The sequence below is a fragment of the Battus philenor genome, unplaced genomic scaffold (genome assembly GCF_028537555.1).
Source record: "Battus philenor isolate CCGP_79_NKW_IND1 unplaced genomic scaffold, ilBatPhil1.0.hap1 SCAF_24, whole genome shotgun sequence".
Classification (NCBI taxonomy): Eukaryota; Metazoa; Arthropoda; class Insecta; order Lepidoptera; family Papilionidae; genus Battus; species Battus philenor.
Window position 1 is genome coordinate 336,941 of NW_027181687.1, and position 19,265 is coordinate 356,205.

The following is a 19,265-nucleotide window of genomic DNA, read 5'->3' on the forward strand; positions in this document are numbered from 1 at the left end:
AAACTGCGGTTCGCGAGTCACATGTGGCTCTTTGAACGATTATTTTTGGGCTCTGATTGATTGTCCAATTATTTCAATATTTAAATTTATATTGCGTATATCAGCACCTGGAAATCGAAACAAATTACTGTTGTGAATAATTATAAATATTATTCCACCATAAAATTAGCGAAATCCAAATACCGATCATAATTAAGTAACAGGCATCTTAAGTATTATTAGGAGTGCTGTCATATATGTGTGCCACTATATCTAACTTCAATACATATATTTCGTACTTTTATCATATAATTTCAATAATTATAATGTTTGCAAAAACAATGGTTTGTGTATTTTAAAAGCGTATTAAATTGCGGCTCGCGAAAGTTTTCAAATTTCGAACAATGGCTCGAACTATCGAGGTGCTAGACCACCCTTGAGCTATACATTCAAATTCACCCATTTAAAGCCTCTAAAATTATAAATATATGTAATTTTTTTTATTGAAATGGGCCCGTCCTTGAAAAGCACCTGTCGTATTTGCCGGATTACAGAGCAAGAGTACTACATACATGAATGTATTAATAATACTAGAAAAATAACGTGTTTTTCAAATACAGCATATAAGGAAGTTTACCAACAGAACATCATCTCACAATTCTATAAATATATTGATATTTAATACAAGCTTTTACCGCGGATACACCCGCAGTAACTCGTATTTCTCACGTCTTATTCAATTGCGAGTAACTTGAACTAAGCCTTACTATGAACTTTGAAGTCACCTCTATCGCTTTTTAATTACGGATATAAGCTTTATAAACAGATTTTAACTCATACAGGTATTAGCGAATATCTGTATTGAATTGATTATTATGTCTATTGTATTGAATAAACTAAATAATTAAACTATAAGTAGCAGAGGTGCGGACCTCCCGGGGCTTTGAACTGAGGTCCCTTTCTTCGGAGTACTTGATCGATACATAGAGCGTTTAACTCCCTTCGCACAATAGACCTTAGAGGTCAACTGCTTTCCATTTTGATACAACAAAATTTAGTTAGTTTCTGAAGAATTTTAGGGTAAATGCTCTCCGCATTTTGTCATCACGATGGCGCAGAAACTCAAAATACCATTGAGATAAATACTGAATCAGGGTCACTTTTAAGAAACCTTCAAATTGTAAAGCTTTCGATGCTTTCTGCTCTCTGCCTAAGCGATCTAAAAGCTTATAATTGTAGTATGTGTCGGCTCTAGTCAAGGCTTCCTCGGGTTTTGCTACCTTAAAATAGGTTTTAAGGTAAGCGCGCCTTCTGCCCTGCCTGCCCTCGGAGTCTGCAAATGCCATTTAGACAGCAGTGCAAGTCTTTTTAAAAGATAAAAAAGTAGTACACTTGAATATTTTTATCAATTTTGAATAATCACACATTTTTCTATATTTATTGTTTAATTATATTCCACTGTCTGAACGTTTCATGTATGACGTTAACAATAAATATTTTAAAATAAACATTAATATGGGAATGCAAAAGGAAAATGAAAGTGGACATATTAGGTTGTATAGCTTACGTTATTACCGAACAGACGGACGCGCATGTGAGCATGGATGGTTCATCTCGTGTACAGATATTAACAATTCATAACTTGTTATGTTAATAGCGCGGGAATCTCCGCGCCTGTTGCCAGCAGTTCACGCGTAAACTTGTCGATTTAAACTCTAAGACTTTTAGAACTTCTGCGATACTTAAGGAAGATATCATTCAAGATATATAGATGATCACAAACCCAGGAATTTTTCATTCATCATTATCATCGTAAAATGTTGTAATTTTGTTAATTCACATACCTATATACTACTGTGATCAAAAGTATCGTAAACTTAGAACTCCCGGGCGTAAGGAAGGCGGGTAATTTTTTTCCCAGGTTGGTATGACTGTATATAACATTTGCCAAGCGTCCTCTTGTTAACCCTTAATAGCCTAGAGTTTCAATTTTGATACCAATCTTTTAAACCGAATGTTCACATAACTATTAGTTTTTTTTATAAGTTGGCTGTACGTATTTCACTGTTGTATAATATTCTTTCCAACTTAATTAAAAAAAATCTATTTTTCTCTCCATCTAGACCCACAAACACAGTAATATTAAAAAAATCACTTTCGTAAATCAGGCTACTAAGGGTTAATAGATGGAATATATAATATATCATTTTGAAGGATATTTTGTATCTCAAACGTGTTAAATGTCGATTGGTGATAAAACCGCTCGATCTTTTGGAAAAATAAAAACTTGACCCATATTGTTCCGCAACCACCGTATTCACCTTATTTGGCCCCGAGAGACTTCGACCAATGCAGAGATGACCGTTTTCACGCGATTAGGAGGAGATAAAAATAGAATCGAAGGTTTTGAAGGCTGTATTGGAAGGAAATTGTTGCGACTGTTAAGATAATTGGAAAAAGCTTAGGCTAAAGTGCGTTTTATCGGACAGCGATAATTTTGAAGGGGATGAATTTGTTTTGAAGAATAAATAAGTAATTCACCTTATTTTTAAACGGTTTTATTTAGTTCGATCCGTACGGAATTTGTTTATTTGGGTCATAATTAGAAATTGTAATTTAAGCACCTCCCCGTTGTCAGATTGATCTGAAATTTGGTACACACATTTAATTCAGATGACAATACAATATAATAAAATCAATAACATTATAAATCTAAGATGGCCGCCGATACAAAATGGCGGATTACATATTTTTCCTTAACCCCCTCAATTTGGGTATCAAATGAAAGGGCTGCACTAGTAAAACACGATGATTATGTCAAGATGGACGCCGTTCCAATATGGCGGACTAGGTACATATTTTTCCACAACCACCACAATATGGATATCAAAAAACCGTTTAACTTAAAAGTTTTTTAAATGTATTTATTTATCGCAGTATTATATCATCATTTCAGCCACGGGACGTTTAGTGCTGAACATTGACCTATTCCATAGATTTCCTATAAGACCGGTTTCAAAACCAAAATTCGATAAAAAGTGACCCTGTTTAACCGACTGTTTATCGTGAGTGTCTTCTTAGGCGATCATCATCATTAACATGATTTCATCAGTAAGAAGTAACTCGCCTCGCTACATCCAAGTCTCCAGCGGCTTCCGAAGACCCTAAATAGGTAGGCTGTTCAGTTTATGGGTGGGTGACCTATGCTACGCTTTCCAATACATTGGTGATAGAACGAAAATAAAAATTCAAATGAAAAAATTATGAAGAAGTACATAACCCTGTTCTCGATTAAATAGTAGTAGAAGGAGAGGTCCCCAATAGCGGAAGCCAAATAAAAACAAAAATAAAATACAAAGGGTGATCATACTAAATAATTACAAAGGGAAAATAATATAAATAAAAGGAGTTCCTAGCCATTTTCCTCTCACCGTGGTCGAAATTAATTTTGGATTAAGTGTTTTATTTATTTATTACAAGGTACCATCACAGCTGACAGGTTCGTACGTAACAAATAAAATATAAACATTGATTAACTAGGCCAATAACGAAGTACACATCTTGGTCAATTTAAAAAAAATCTCATCTGGTGTGGTTGGGTAGCTCGTGGTAGAAGGTGATGTATATTGCTCGCGCAGCAAACGGCTGTTGAGGTCCAAAGGATCTCGAGTGGCGACCACGAGAAACGCATTGTGGGCAGACTTCCCACTAGAGGGACCGACTACGTAGTTAGTGTCGAGGGAAGTCATCACCTTACAATAAAGTCTGTCGGCTCATATGATGATGATGATGATATTTCCGCTGATAACTTAGTAATTAAGTTTTCACTTAAACATACGGCGAGGCAGACCCAATCAACGTTGGCCTATCGTCGTGCACTTTCGTCTGTCGCCGCACATTCTAATTTATAATTACCCGTTAGCAAGTTGTTTCGTTTCGGAGTTCCGCGACACGTAAAAGAAACCTTTTTGGTATGTAAAATAAATCATAATAAAACATCGACTATAGGAACTTAATTCGTTTGACAGTTCACTGTGAACTTCGCACGTTTGAAAGTTCAGACGCTGCGGATTGATATTGTCGTTTAACACGTTCACTGCGGCTTGAGGCCGATTCAGCCTCATGGTAGACTTTGCACTGGTGCGGCGCGTAAAACTCGTGTTTTCTCTCTAGTGCGGCGGCTGTTTACACTCAACCGTATGAGGTATGACAAAGACAAATATAGCTTTCTTTATGTCTGCTAAGCATTGACTCAATATTGTAAAAAAATATTAATGAACATGAGGCAGAAAAGGCCTCAACCGCACTACTAGGAAGTTCAGCTTGAGGCTGATTCGACCTCAGCCGTACCAGTTGAAAGTTTTTCAAAATTGGGCCCGCAGTGAACGTGTTAAATCTGCATCGGACAGTGTTTAACTCTAAAATTATTTTCTTTATATCACATTCAATAATAAATTAAGTGATCACTCGGAAATATGTGATATTAATTAATTTATGTCTTAATACAATAAGAAATTGAATTAAGCGTGGGTAGGTCACCACTAGGACCTTCAACATAGGAGGTCGCTGGAAGCGGGCAGCACAAAACCAGTCATCGTAGAGATCTTTGAGGGAAGGCTGTGTCTTGCAATAGACAGATATCGGCTCATATACATATTTAATTACATATTAAATTTAATTATTGTTCAAATAAATTCAACAAGTAACATATTTCAAAGTGATCAATTCATACAAGTTGATTGGAAATAGATAAAACCTTAAATCTTTTTTACGACAAATGAGTAATACTTTTACCCCTTCAAAACCCTTATAAAAAAATTATTTTATAAAATTAAATTATACAGAACCATCTAAAATCGTTAATGAAATAATTGCAAGACACGATAAATAAAGTGTTTTTTGATTGCGCTTCGGATACGGGTCAAGATTTAATCCGAGTTGTTCAGAAGATTAATTGGCTTTTTCACTAATTCACTTATAATTGCTCTAGTCAGCGCTTATAGAATTAACCTTTTGAGAGAAGGAATTGCAAAACATCGATTACATACTACGAAATAATTATCAACATGCTAAACGTTATGTGTTAATTAAATAAACTTTAAAACAAAGTTGGTTATAAATAAGTGAAAGTGATATATGAAAATGGCGACGGAAACACAAAATGGACAACCTAATAGCAAAAATGATGAACGTGTTAAACAAAATGGCACAGACGTCACCAAAGAAGTTACAATCAATGTTGACAAAGCAGAAGGCGGGAAAACTGACAGCTGTCAAGATTTCAAAATGGAGGACAAGATTACAAATGGCGCCAATGGCAACAGCCATCTGGACCCGCCGAAGGACTTGCTAGGCGCGCCGCGGCGCGAGCATCGGAAGTCGTTAATGGAAGAGGAGAGTGCTAAAGAGAGGACGCGTTTGGCCCTCCTCAAGCAGTGTTCTGCGATCCTGAAGCAAGGCGACCAGCGGTACAGCAAGGAGTCCTTACACCGAACCTTCCAGGATGAGGTGAGTTTATTCCTTTTGCAACATATTCTCCAACTTATTTAAAATTATTTTTAATGGCAGTATTATAATACATAAGTAAGATTTTTAATTATGTTTTATTTCTGGTTTATAATTTTTTTAAGCTGTATACTTACGTACATGTGTATTGTATATTAAAAAGTATAGTTATTGCCGTTAATCTTTAACTGTTATATATAGTGTACAAGCTTCATTACAGTGATAGGGCAAAGGTAAAAGTCATCAGGTGTCAGAAACCTCAGGGAGGATAAATATATGGTTAAAAGAGCACTTTAAAGAACGCATTACGATGTGATATTTCAAACCTTTGTTTATATATAACATAATTTTAATGGTTTTACTAATAATTCACAGACAGACGCTAATTCTCTTGTTTACAATGGTTATCACCAAATCGCATACTTAAACAGATTATAAAGTTGTATAAAAATGTGGTTGAAAATACTAAATATAGTACTACTATATGTAGTATTTTTAACCACGTTTTTACATGAAATAATTAATATACTTAAATATTTCTACATTTACGTCGTTATCTGGTTACAGGCAATCACTAGAATTACATCATTTTTTGTGACTCCCATTTCTTGGGACCTTTCGTATCTCCCCGTCATGGCTACATAGGGATAATTTTGACACAATAATTTAACCACTTTCTTTCTATTTGCTCATTCTTCTTATATCTTTTATTCTTATTCATTCCTTTACCTTTGATATTTCGCCTTTATTCACCATTCCTTCCCGATTGCTATTTTACAATATTTATTTATTTTTCTATGTTTATTTAACATTCTACAATGCTTTAATTTCTCATATCTATATCATGTTTTTTGCATAATTTATTAAAAAATGAGTTAGTAAAAATTGCGGTAGCAAGAAGCGTGCGTCTCACGTCCGAGCATAGTTAACAATGGCGAGCGGCGGCCGGAGATACCCGAAGTTGACCGATGCGCCGGCGCAGACAATAAACGCTCGTTTAATGTAGGTGTGATCTTTGCGTTACTAAAGGTACGACCATTTAGTGTGCATCGCTTTAGGTCGCTACAGTTATTGTGTTTCATTATTTTTAATTACTTTACCTATAACATTTCGGCAGTAATCCAAAAAGATCTGGCGACATTACTTTTTGTTCACCAATGAGGCGATGTTACTTTCTTCTATCTCTTCGTGCAACTGTGTTTGGCATGGAACATGCGCCAAATACAGGACGGTCGGTGATCAGGTGCGCCACGGTGTGGTCCACCGCAGGGTCACAGGTGCACAAGAGAATACCACAGCGAATCCTTCCTGCCCCGTGAACATTTGGATCAGGACTGTGTTCAACTCGAATTTTCATTCGGAAGTCCGGGATAAATATCCTCGTTAGGTATAACATCATTATCATAATTGTTGGACATAAGCGTCTCCATGGATTTCTAATAAGACCGACAGGGTTTGACGGAGCCAAGTGGGCGAATTTTCCAGAACGTCTGTCTACCTTGTGGGCAAACGATCTAGGAATGCGTTTACCGATCCTTGGTTACTACTCCTATGTTATAAATACTAGTATTACATAAGTCTTAATTTAGATGAAAGGTGTAATAGTTATTAACACTTTTTGTACACCATACACAATAAATAAAGGAAAAAAAGTAACAATTCTTATGGTACAAGAGGCGGTCTTATCGCTCGAAGTGATCTTCACCAGACAACCTGTGGATGGAGATGAGAGACATGAAGGAGAGGGCAGTTTAGGGTATACATACAAATACACTTCTATGTACAAATATACCAATACAAATATATATACATATAAACTTACATACGTTACTACTGTTATAACACTAAACATACCATAATAAGTCAAATGACCCATTTTAAACTTTTCTACTGTCATCTTATTGAACGTAAGTCAGACTTCATGACTTTTTATTAATAATTGATCTAATGGTATTACACTTTTTTCTTTTGTTTATTTTGAGTAATACTCGTATATCGTTATCTACCATAATTAATAAATTCGATATAAAGTCGGGTCATTTGACTTGTTATGGTAGAAATAGGTACCTGGTTAGTTCTGATATGGCACAGCGCTCGTACAACTGATGGCAGTTGGGACCCGAAAGGTTCTGGTGGACGCGGCGTGGGTAAGCAAACCCACTAGGCAGACCAGCGAGATAGTCTCGGTCTCGGGAAGTCGCTGAAAGCGGGCAACGGAAGATCATCGTGAAGATCGTTAGGTGAAGCCTATGCCTTTAAGTGGAATAATAATGAGTTGCTGACATTACAAAACAAATACCACGTTCTCGATATAATTTATTTTTAAAACATAATAGAAAAGTTTAAACTAACATACGTAATTTACTCTTTGGCAAAATTAGTTCGACGGCTTTGTGTTAGTAAACCTCTGCTGTTTCAACGTGCTGGGCCATTAAATTAACCATTTTATTTTATTTATATTACTTTTACATAAGATAATTTCCTATTAAGATCATCTAATGAAAACTATCAGTAATAATAAATAAATGCTTTAAAAATGCTTTATTTATACAGAAAACATCATTGATTGTCTATTATTCCCAGAATTTTTTCTAACAATGCCTTCATAAAAATATAAATAATTTAGTAAACTATATTTTAAGTTTCTACTTACACTACCTCGATTATTAATTATAGGTGCAATAAAATATATTAAAGAAAAAATGTCGATAGGATAAAACATTTTTTTAAATATTTATTTTCCTAATTTTCCTTTCGTGTCCTCTCGAAAGCCTTTAGCCACTTAGACTCCGTGTGGATATGTGAATATAAAATACTGTATGGAATATTAGATCCTTAGACCCGACATTCCAGTTTAACCATGTTTTTGTACGCCTAGGGGCGATTAATGTTTTACATTTCAACAGTGTTTCCTTTCTGGAAATCGAATTCGCCTCCTACCATCGTTTACGGCTTCCTTTCATAAGCTTGTGGTTTTATAAATAATATCCTTAACTTCAATAAATTGAAATATAAAACGATATTAATTTTTTATCTTATGAATATACTCGTAAAATTTTGTAACTTGTTCAATAAAAACAGATATTTCACATCTGGAAGCAATAGTCGCTAATAAATTTTGATTTACAATGCCTTTAAGAAATCTTGTAGATAATAAGAAACAGTCATGGATAGTCGTATTTGTAATATCAATTAAGATATTTGTAAGCGTTTTGTAATATATTATAAAAGTTGTCTACGCCCCGCAGAATTCATGGCCCGACACGTATCATTTCCACACGAGCATCGTAAAACTTTAAATTAACAATATCAATACAACTTTCAAAAAATGAATACTCATATACGTTTGCTGTCGGGTAAGTGAAATTTATGCGACTATGACATTTATTACAATGGAATAGAGATCGGAAACAAGTTCGTCGAGTAGTTCAGTAATGTGGTTAGCAAATAAGGCCTTCGGTACGATAATATCGCATTTATTTCCGATTCAATGTAATTTGGTACGGCGGGACAATTTTTTTTCATTTATTGGTACGATAATGAGTCGGAATAATTCGGGTTAATTTTGTTTTAAATGTGCGGCGGCGGACTGAATTGTTTTACGATTACTTCAGTTGATTGTCGCTTGGGCAGCTGGACTCGTGTCAAACCGCGGGTTTGCTTGACATAAAAAGATAAAGATAAAATTCATTTATTCAACATTGAAACAAATTTTAACAGGACTCTTTTTGATTTTATTTTATGAATTTACTCTGTTTCGCAAGATGTTGTAATTGTGGAGAAGAAGCAGGAAGAAACTACACAACAACACATCTAATAAAGTTGAACCAAGATTTATATACTTTATCAGATATAGCCTGAATGAAATCAAAGTAATCAGGTGACATCACTGTCAAGAATTCTTGTCATTTAAATATTGGTTTATTCAATAATAAGCTTTTTCCATCAATTTACTTTTAAAATACGTTTTGTATTTTCTAAATGCTACTCAAGTAAGGTTTTGGAAATAATATTAAAAAATCTGATTCCGTTTATTACTAATGAATTAGAAACTTTTTGCGTTTGAAACTTTTTTAATTTATTCTGATTATTGTAAAGGCACTGTAAGAATATTGACGTCTTTGAACCGTTTGCGAACAAGGAGATTCGCGACCCTAAGCCGCGAGTAGCTCGGATGGCTCTGTTTTGTAAAACAAATTACAATTTCTCTCGAATGTTCTTCACTTTTATTTTCAATCCGTCAATAATTTTATTCTCAAATTAAACTATCGTGTCAGTCTCTCGGTTCCGATATTGCTTTTGGTTAAGACATGGCATAATGCTAATTTAAGAAAAGGACCAATATTTAGCCATTTCCGCACATGCAGTGGTAATCGTGCAACAAAGTGCACCGCCCGCTAGCCCGCTGACAAATGACTCTGTATTTGGCACTAATCGGTGTATCATAACTCCTTACTTAGGATGGACTTCCGCAAGGTAACGCCTGATTTTATTAAATATATAATGCTAATTTATTTAAGATTAACCTAATGATCATGCATCTAATGATTGCATTCACATTAATGTCATCTATAAACTAACTTAGATCGGTTTGGCTGACTTACTCCGAGATATTAGGATCACCACACCACAATTCTTAAATAGATATAATAATTAATTTTTATTTAATTAATTTTATTGAAGTACAGAAAACAATCCTCAGAAAAATCAAAGTCACCGACGTAGCTCGAAGACTCGGTCGTCTAAAGTGGCAGCTGGAAAGGCACATCGCTCGTGCAGAGGACAGTCGTTATAGCCGACAGGTTGTCTAGTAGCGATCACGATCTATGGCACCCTATTATGTGGACCGACGACATAATCAACGTCAAGAAAACCTTTGGGGAAACTCAAGCCTTGCAGTGGATGGGAACTTGCTAGATTCTATGGAAGCACTGTCATTGTGACAACCTTTGGGAGATGGCTATGCCATGACGTATCGAAGCGATAGTATCTTTCACAAATATATTATCTCCACGAAACTCAGAAGATATAATAGGTATATCGTATTCCATCAAACGGAAGTGCGATTTGTAATATAATGTAATGATACAAAGTGAATGATACTATAATAAAAAATATTTCACAAAAATCGTAAAGAGACAGAATAAAAGTAAGCTCAGATTTTGTATTTGAAAAAACTTTAAACGTAAAAATAAGATAGAGGTTTTTAAGACTATATATATATATACACACACTGTATCCGGCACATAATTTTAATAGTGCTTTAGTAGTAATCTCAAAATATAATCAGGCTTCCTTACTTAAGGCAGTACTGGTGTTTTTTTATCAAATAACCAGCATATAAAATTCTCGTGTCACGGTGTTCGAACTTGAACTCCTCTGAAACGGCTTGACCGATTTTTACCAAATTGTATATGCGTACTTAGTAAGTCTGAGAATCGGCTATTATCTATTTTTCATACCCCTAAGTGAAAAGGGTTGTTCACCCTTAAAATTTTATTTTTATTTTTTTGACGAAATTTTTTGTTTTTATTTTTTATGATACAACATACAAAAATACATACAACCCTAAATTTTCACCCCTCTACGATCAACCCTTATTTTTAAATTGAAAATTAAAAATATTTTTTTTGCAAAACAACGTTTGCGGGATCAGCTAGTTATATATAACAATTTAACTTAAACTATACTATACTACTATACTTAAATAAGCCTGATTTCAAGTAACATTAATTAAATAACTTGTATATATCATTTATTTTAATTTAAAAGTACAGTGGCCACCAAATTTACGCAAAGTATTGTCTACGATGTTGTTGCCAGAGGGCATTGTTAGAGCGGCAGAGGAGGACAGATCTTTACCAGCTCTGGGCAGTCACTTCGATTCCACCGCGCGTACAGGGAAGATTAGAATTATTTTACAACCATGCATCGCTGTACAGTCAGTGTTTTTTTATATAAAATAGTTTTTTAATATTCATATCTAAGTGTATCGTTTATTCTTAAATTAAATTCATACAACTAAATTTTAACAAGTTTTTATTTCTAATCAACAACATCCAACCTTCGTTATTAATAACCTTTTACTATCTAGTATACAAATTTTCAATGCTGGAGCAGTAATAAAACAGTCGGTTTTTTCGTAAAATATGTCGACAAGAACGACATTACTTTCCGGACCCCTTGTAATAATAATTATTTGTTCCTAAAGACATGAATACTTATTAAAAATGTATATAAAAATAAATAAATAAATGATAAAATAGAATTATACGCAATTTTAGATATAGCAAAATGTAATGCTAATTTCTAAGAGCGTCACATTCAGAATATGTATCTATTATGTATATCTCAAAGTTTGGAAATGATACTTCCGGTAAATGAGTTCGTCAGAAACTGCAAGCTCATCACATAAATATTTCAAATATGGAACTAAATTGAATAATAGTCTGTAGAAGTGTTGCAAAAGAAACAGGTGTCGCGGCGCGTGACTGGGCGGGCGCAGCGCGCGGCCAATCGCACCGCGTGACCCACTTCGCTCCGTACCCAAACAATGCTCTCTAATATATCACCGCAGCGACCTCCAACTGCGAAGGCTCCACTGCACCCGGCAGCTCAGAACGACAAAGGCACCGTATACACGGTACAGGATATCTAGAACCATCTATTCATTGTATGAACAGAATGTAAATAGAAATTGTAAAGTGAAAGATAACGTGAAGGAAAGAAGAGAGAATGCGACATTATGAGAAGAATGGAAGCAGAAAAATGAAGAACAAAATACTGAAAAAATGATTTTGTTAGCCAAGGCCCTGTCATAGATTAAGATAGGGGAACGAAAGGTTTTTTTTAAATTTATTATTACAAGGTTTCCTCTAACGTAGTCAGAGCCCATATTTACTAAATTACAATTTCTAAACGGGGGGGGGGGGAATCCTCATTAGACGCCTGGGAATGGAGGGCCCAGGCAGTGTCAGGGAACGAAAGGTTGGGGGCCTTGATGATAGATGATCATTACCGGTTTCGCGTTACCCAAATCCAGGAACTTTCCGCGACCTTGTACCCAGTGGGGGGAGGTCTACCCACCATGCATCTAACAGTTTGTTGTCGCTATGATTCTTAGAAGTTTTCTGATATTAAAATACCTTTTAGCAAAGACATTTGCAGTCGTTTCCCATCTTTGCCTACCCTTGGTGATTATTTTGCAATTTATCTTCAGGATTATGTCTTGCTTCACTTCTGTCACCGTTCCTTGTCTACCACTCCGTTACTTCCCATGTATGTGTTTCTTATATTAAAATTCCTACATATAAGCTGTCGTGCGTAAGGTTGACTGACTTGCATCTCAGCTTCACTATTTAATTCACATTGACAGACGGACAAACGCGCTCGGGTATTATCTATGTATCTCCGCCTAATGAGGACCGGTTGGCGAGCATTGTGAAGAGTGGAAGTAATACAGATTTAGTACTTATCACCATGGGGAGAAGGGAGAAATTCACTTGCGGTTAGATGTAGATGGATTAGATTATCATAAATCTTTCTTTTTATATCACACTCTCTGAACGGCTGGAAATCTATGCAGATTATTTATCGAAAGAGGTTTTATTATTTCATTTTATTTGGTAGGTTATTGGTGAAAGTACCTGGTGGTTGCGATGGGGTAAATGCAATAATTAATGTCGACAATTTTGTAAAAAAAAAATAATCTCTTTGGGTATGACTCGAAAGTATTTTAAAATAAGACAAAAGCTAGGTCTAGCTTACACGAAACACTTCTCAACTGCTCATTGTTTCAGCTGTATGACGTCAACAGCTGGACCTAGGCCACCCTCGTTGATTTCCAATAGATCCGAGTTTTCATGGCCTCAGTTTTTGGTATCTCTCGTTCCACGACAAGGACTGTAATTTCAAAAGTTTTTCAGTACAGTTTTGTTTCATTTTCTTCTATCGTCCGTTACAAATCTGGCGTTTTATCTTCTTTAATCCTTCGCGTTTTCTTTCATTCTTATTTACATATACAATAAGTGCGATAGGATATGATATGCATCAAGCGTTTTTCAACAATATTCTTCTTTCTATCTTTTAATATAAATAATTTATAATATTAATTAAACAATAATTAATATCCACTATAAGTATATACATAAGTATATATATATGTATGTATATATAAGTATCCACTCCAAGAATCTTTGGCGAACTAAGATGTGCATATCAGATTGTAAACGTAAAACGTTACATTTTTGCGCATAAAATAAGATTAGGTTATATGACTATGTTTCATATTCAACAGATTGTCAAAGTGATATTTTAGTTTTTAGAAGGAAATATTCACACCCGATTCTTATTTTTCCTTTGATGTTATTATTGTTTATTATTCAATCGATATTGCAACCATGGGCGACTGCTCACAAACAAGTTTGCAGATGATGAGCAACACCGTCCTCTTTGTACCATAATACCACAATTTGATCGCCAAACCACTTGCCAAGTGTGGCGATTAGGGTATATCCCCCCATAGATATTTTGAGGGAGGTATATGCATTGTAGATGGCATCTAAGGGCTGAAACGACAATTCTTAATGAAAATTATTTACCAAACTTTAAAATTGATATAGCACATGTCTTCATTGAGAAGAAGAGTTTTAGTTAAAAAAAAAGGTTTTAGTATTTAATGGAATCAGGCGTTATTTTGCGGAAGTCCATCTTAAGTAAGAAAAGGGCCAATATATAGCTACTTCTGCACATGCAGTGATGGTCGTGCAAAAAAGTGCACCGCCCGCCAGCCCGCTGATAAATGCGTATGCGGCAAACAATGCGAATTACACAACTACCATCGTTAAATTACTCAACACGTGTTTCACCCCTCCACGGGGCATCTTCAGGAGTTTAGTGCCAACCACAGAGGCAATTATCAGCGGTCTGGCGGGCGGTACACTTTGTTGCACGACTACCACTGCATGTACGGAAGTGGCTAAATATTGGTCCTTTTCTTACTAAGGTTTTAGTAAGTACAAGACTCACACCCATCATTATCAATGGCACGTGTGTTACTACCAACTTAAATAACAAGCAAAGCCGAACCAATCTGTAACAGAGTAACGTAAACAATTTTTAAATTAAAATGACTTAACTGTAAAGCGATGCAAAAAATACACCTTATTAATAATCAATAGGCTCTGCTGCAGGTTACACTGTGCGTTTTATACAGATACGTGGAGGGCTTACAAAGATGTCGCAGTATAGCGTAGGCGCCAGGGCTGTCCAAACTTGATAAACAGTAATTATTATAAATAAGGGAAATAAGAACAATGCTTCTTCGTAAATCGACTACTGTATTACTAATACGTCTCAAATGTATGTTCTAATATACATTTTGTATTATATTTATATATTATTATAATCAGTAGTAGCAGGTAGTAAATATATATCAGGTTTTTAACCTTATAAATATATACTTATTTCACCTTCTAACCAAATTTTTATTCTCTGGCATTATGTTCGCCGTTATATATCGTATAAGATTGGTTTAAATATATTCATTCATTTATATGTCTCTATACGCCCACTACACGGTATAGGCGTCTACGAAAGATCGACTTCGCTGCTTGCATCCAGTGTCTTGCTACGTCTTTCATTATTTTGTCGGTGTACCTCGTGGGACGAGACATCCCTTGCCCCGTTATATCTAATGGATTCAGGCTTTTCTTTGCAGAAGTTAATCCTAAGTAAGAAAAGGACTAATATATGGCTACTTTCGCTATGTAGCAGTAATCGTGCAATAAAGTGCACCGCCCGTCAGCCTGCTGATAAATGCGCAATCCCTTGCCCTGTTGTTGTCCTAGTTGCTACCGTAGCCAGGGATAGCGGGGCCGACAGGGAATAGAGGCCGATTTGTTTACTATTCTTTGAAGGGATATACCATAATCTTATGACAGCATTCAAAAATTTCGATCAAATACAAAGTGTATTAAATATTATTTTTGTTTTAAAAATTGGTTTGTTGAATCATTAGCGGGGTTTATAACATGAACGTATCAAAAATTCTTACAATTCATTTAAAAAGAGCAACTGTTGACTTTCTGGTCACCTCTCCTCAACAGATTAGGGTTCGGAGCCAGTTGTAGTTTACTCTCAGACTGACTACTGATCTTTTGTAAAAGATAACTGTTGATTCACAATTGAATTTTAATGCCTACTTGAATACAAAAAAAAAATAATTTCGTCGTAGTGACAGCCCTGAGTCTCCCCCGCGGCGTCAAACCGCGGCGCGACATCCGCTCGCAGCCACCACGCACCACTCCCACAAGAACCTAAACGATTTGTACATGGTCACGTCGTTAAGCGATTCCTTCGCAAGCGCATACACATTGTAATTTTTGTGCGCGTTACACTGACGCCTCCGAACTGTTACTCCCCGGGAGGCCGTTATAACGAGAGCCAATGTATTGCAGAATGTTATACACACAAGAAACGATAGGATTTGTTAGCTGCGATATAAGTTTTTTTAATTGAATGCAATGAGTAGTTGTTTTAATATTAATGTCCTTATTAATGTAACTCGTTAGATCGTGACATGCTGATGGGAACGGTATGCGCGGTTTGATAATATATTATTACAAGCTTGAAGTTCAGGACTAAAGTCAAAATCTCCTGTTATAGTTTGCACAGCTGAGCAGAGAAAGAAAGGCTGATACGCTGATTGGCTCCCCTACGTTTACCTCCGCCACTAACTCTATCACTTCCCATATACTCTATTTTACTTCTTTTTTCTTCTTTCATAATATTGATTTGTCTTCTCTATTAGTTAGCTCCGGATTGATGTTCAGCGTATATACGCGGAAGCTGTTCGAGAATGTTCGATTTTAATTTCGTTACTCATTTTTCTTATCGACACTCGGTACGGTTCTTAAATGCTCTCTTCTAATTAATGTCTTTCAATTGGACTAGAATTTTCTAGAAGTTTACTCACTTACTCGATCGACCAAGAATGTCGGGGATCGAACCGCAGACTTTCATTTTTACTAATGTGCTACCCGATCAGTTAATAGATTCTGTGAAATTTTTAATGCCTTGCGAGTTATTATCTGCCGTATGCTATGACAACATTATATATAAATAAAAATATGTCATAAAAGATTTATTACTATTAAAAAGAATCCCAATCCGGTGAAATACTAGTATGAAGCGGCCAGGTCCGAGGTTACTAAGGGATTCTTGGAGCTTCGCTATCTTAAAAGACGTCTTAGGCTAGGTGCCCTACCATCTCATGCCGGCAGAATTTTCAAATGCGATTTGGGCAGCAATGAAAGTCAAGTCAAAAAATGTCCAGTTTAGCAGATGTCATTTTCCAAAGGTTTCTTGTCATTTTCAAATTCCGTAGCCAAAGTTCGTTCAACTTAAAAAAATCTCAGCTTGACCGTATTGCAGTCTGCTGGTATTTCCAACAAAGTTCTATGCACTCTCCTTACGGAGACAGTTTCAGCGATCTCTTACTGGTTCGTTACAATCTCCTTACTCCGTAACATCAATCAAGTCGGGCTTTCTCGGATGCTTTATCTTCACATCTGTTAACTGGAGGGTGTCGCATAAAAACCCGCGCATGCGCAGCCCATCTATCATGGCACCGATAATTATGTCGTCTCAATCGACGCTTGATTTATCGCCTCAGCTCGGCGGATATAGATTATTTTTCTTAATGGAAGTCTTGCGAGTTTAAGGATTGAAGGAAGGCTCTGGTTTTATCTGAATAGATCCGATTTATCAAAAGTGCTATTGTAAAATTAAGGTTATTCTTGTCCGCATTTTCTAACACCCTGTATCGAGTAGGAAGCTCAAGCACCGGACAGTTGTATTATCCCGACAACTCTTGCAGGGCGATTTCAATGACTTTATTTTTCGATTTCGAGGGGTAAATTTCTTGCTAGACATAAGATAAGACCCTGCACTCTGGGATTCCTATATACTTAAATACCGTTAGTGGTCGCCCTGGATACCTTTGGAATACGGAATTGCTCCTCGGTGCTATACTAAGATGCATCCCAGAAGCTTAGCCTATCCTGGTATCCTCGCTGTACCGCAACAAGACCAGATCACTTTGTGTTGCTCCCTTTTCCACCCGTAACGCTCGCAGATTCGACACACTTTTAGTCAGCCCTAAGTAAGGGATACCATGGCTTTATTGTAATGAACCCGTGGTAAAGGCTTGACGGGACAAGGGGTCTGATACTACAGCTTCGTTTTGACCGTCTACGATCTGGATTGGTTCTCTTCCGATACTGTTCGGCGAGCTCATTTTGCGTCAGGAAGCTCTCACGGAAAGGGATTGAAAAGACTAGTATCGAAAGGAATGAAAAATTACCATGACAATATTCCAATAAAATCAACGGAATAGTGACGGAGTAAAGATATGTAGGGCGCTCCGTATGACACTTGGCCATAGGATAAGTGCGGGTCACCTGGTGTGTCTATGTACCCACACCCTCAGTCATGAGGAAGTGACGATGGAGAAGATTCTTGATGCGCCAGACCTGTTCAGGTTCATGCTGAATCCTGGGCATCCTAAGTAAGAAAAGGACCAGAGTCAAAGTCACTCTGTATTTGGCACTAATTGGTGTAACATAACTCCTGAAGATGCCCCGTGGAGGTGAAACACGTGTTGAGTGATTTGGCGGTGGCGGTTTTGTGATTCGCATTGTTTGCCGCATACGCATTTATCAGCGGGCTGGCGGGCGGTGCACTTTGTTGCACTACTACCACTGCATGTGCGGAAGTGGCTAAATATTGGTCCTTTTCTTACTTAGGATGGACTTCCGCAAGGTAACGCCTGATTCCATTAAATATCCTGGACGTCCGTTAAAATTCTAAATTCAAAATATCTTTATTCTAGTAGACATTTATTCGCACTTTCAAATCATCATTTATTTTAACATAGTAAGCTACCGCCGGCTTCTAACCTCGATGTAGTTCCCATTCCCTCACTACTTATTTTCAATATTTAACTTATTTAAACACGTGTACATTCAATATTGCTAAGTTGCGGTACAACTAAAATATTCATTGCATGAAAATTAACCACTAAAACTGTGAACCTTTTCTTTTTGGTTCCAGTATTATTTTAAGTTAGATTAGTTATTACCTGTTAGAATGTGTTATAAATACTTGTAGTTTATACAATTATATCTTATTTTAGATAGCTATAAGCTATTAGCACTATTTAGCTAATTTCTACTTGGCTATATTTATTTCTGCTGGACTTCCTTCCCAGTTTGACGAGTTTAACAAGAGTGTCCGTTTACCTTTTGGTCGGTCGTGTTAAGGTTTTTATGTCCAGCTTTGGACCTCTTACAGCTGAAATTACGATGCACATTCATTGACATCTTCCAAAGTGCATTGTTAAAAAGATATGATTTGATAAGGCCGCCTCCTTCTATTGTATATTCCGTATTCATAAAGTGTTTAAAAATAGATATGTTTTTGTAATTCAAAAATGAAAAGTTTTAAATTTCTATCGAATTTGTGACCAAGTGAATTCGCAGACTTATCCCTCGAAGCGACGAGTGCGGTGGGATCAACAGCCTATCTATTGGTTGTGTAGTAGTACCAAATAAGGGCAAAACGAAGGCTATTGGCGGAGCAGTCGCGCCTTAGACGAAAATTACCAAACATGGTAACGATCGTCGTACTGGTGGGTGGTCACGTGGTAACCACATCTGACGTATTCCTTAGTATTTCAAAATTTATGCTGTAATGTTTCTGTTATGTTCTACACCAGTGAT

The 19,265-nt window shown here is 36.2% G+C and overlaps 1 protein-coding gene across 1 annotated transcript in view; it reads left to right on the plus strand.

The window, feature by feature from the left end:
- Positions 1-5,121: 5,121 nt before the first annotated feature.
- Nox (NADPH oxidase) overlaps positions 5,122-19,265 on the plus strand; it is a 62,499-nt gene continuing 48,355 nt past the window's right edge. The window contains exon 1 of the mRNA XM_068767852.1: positions 5,122-5,487. Within this exon, the coding sequence (XP_068623953.1) occupies positions 5,122-5,487 (366 nt within the window). The remainder of the gene's footprint in view (positions 5,488-19,265) is intronic.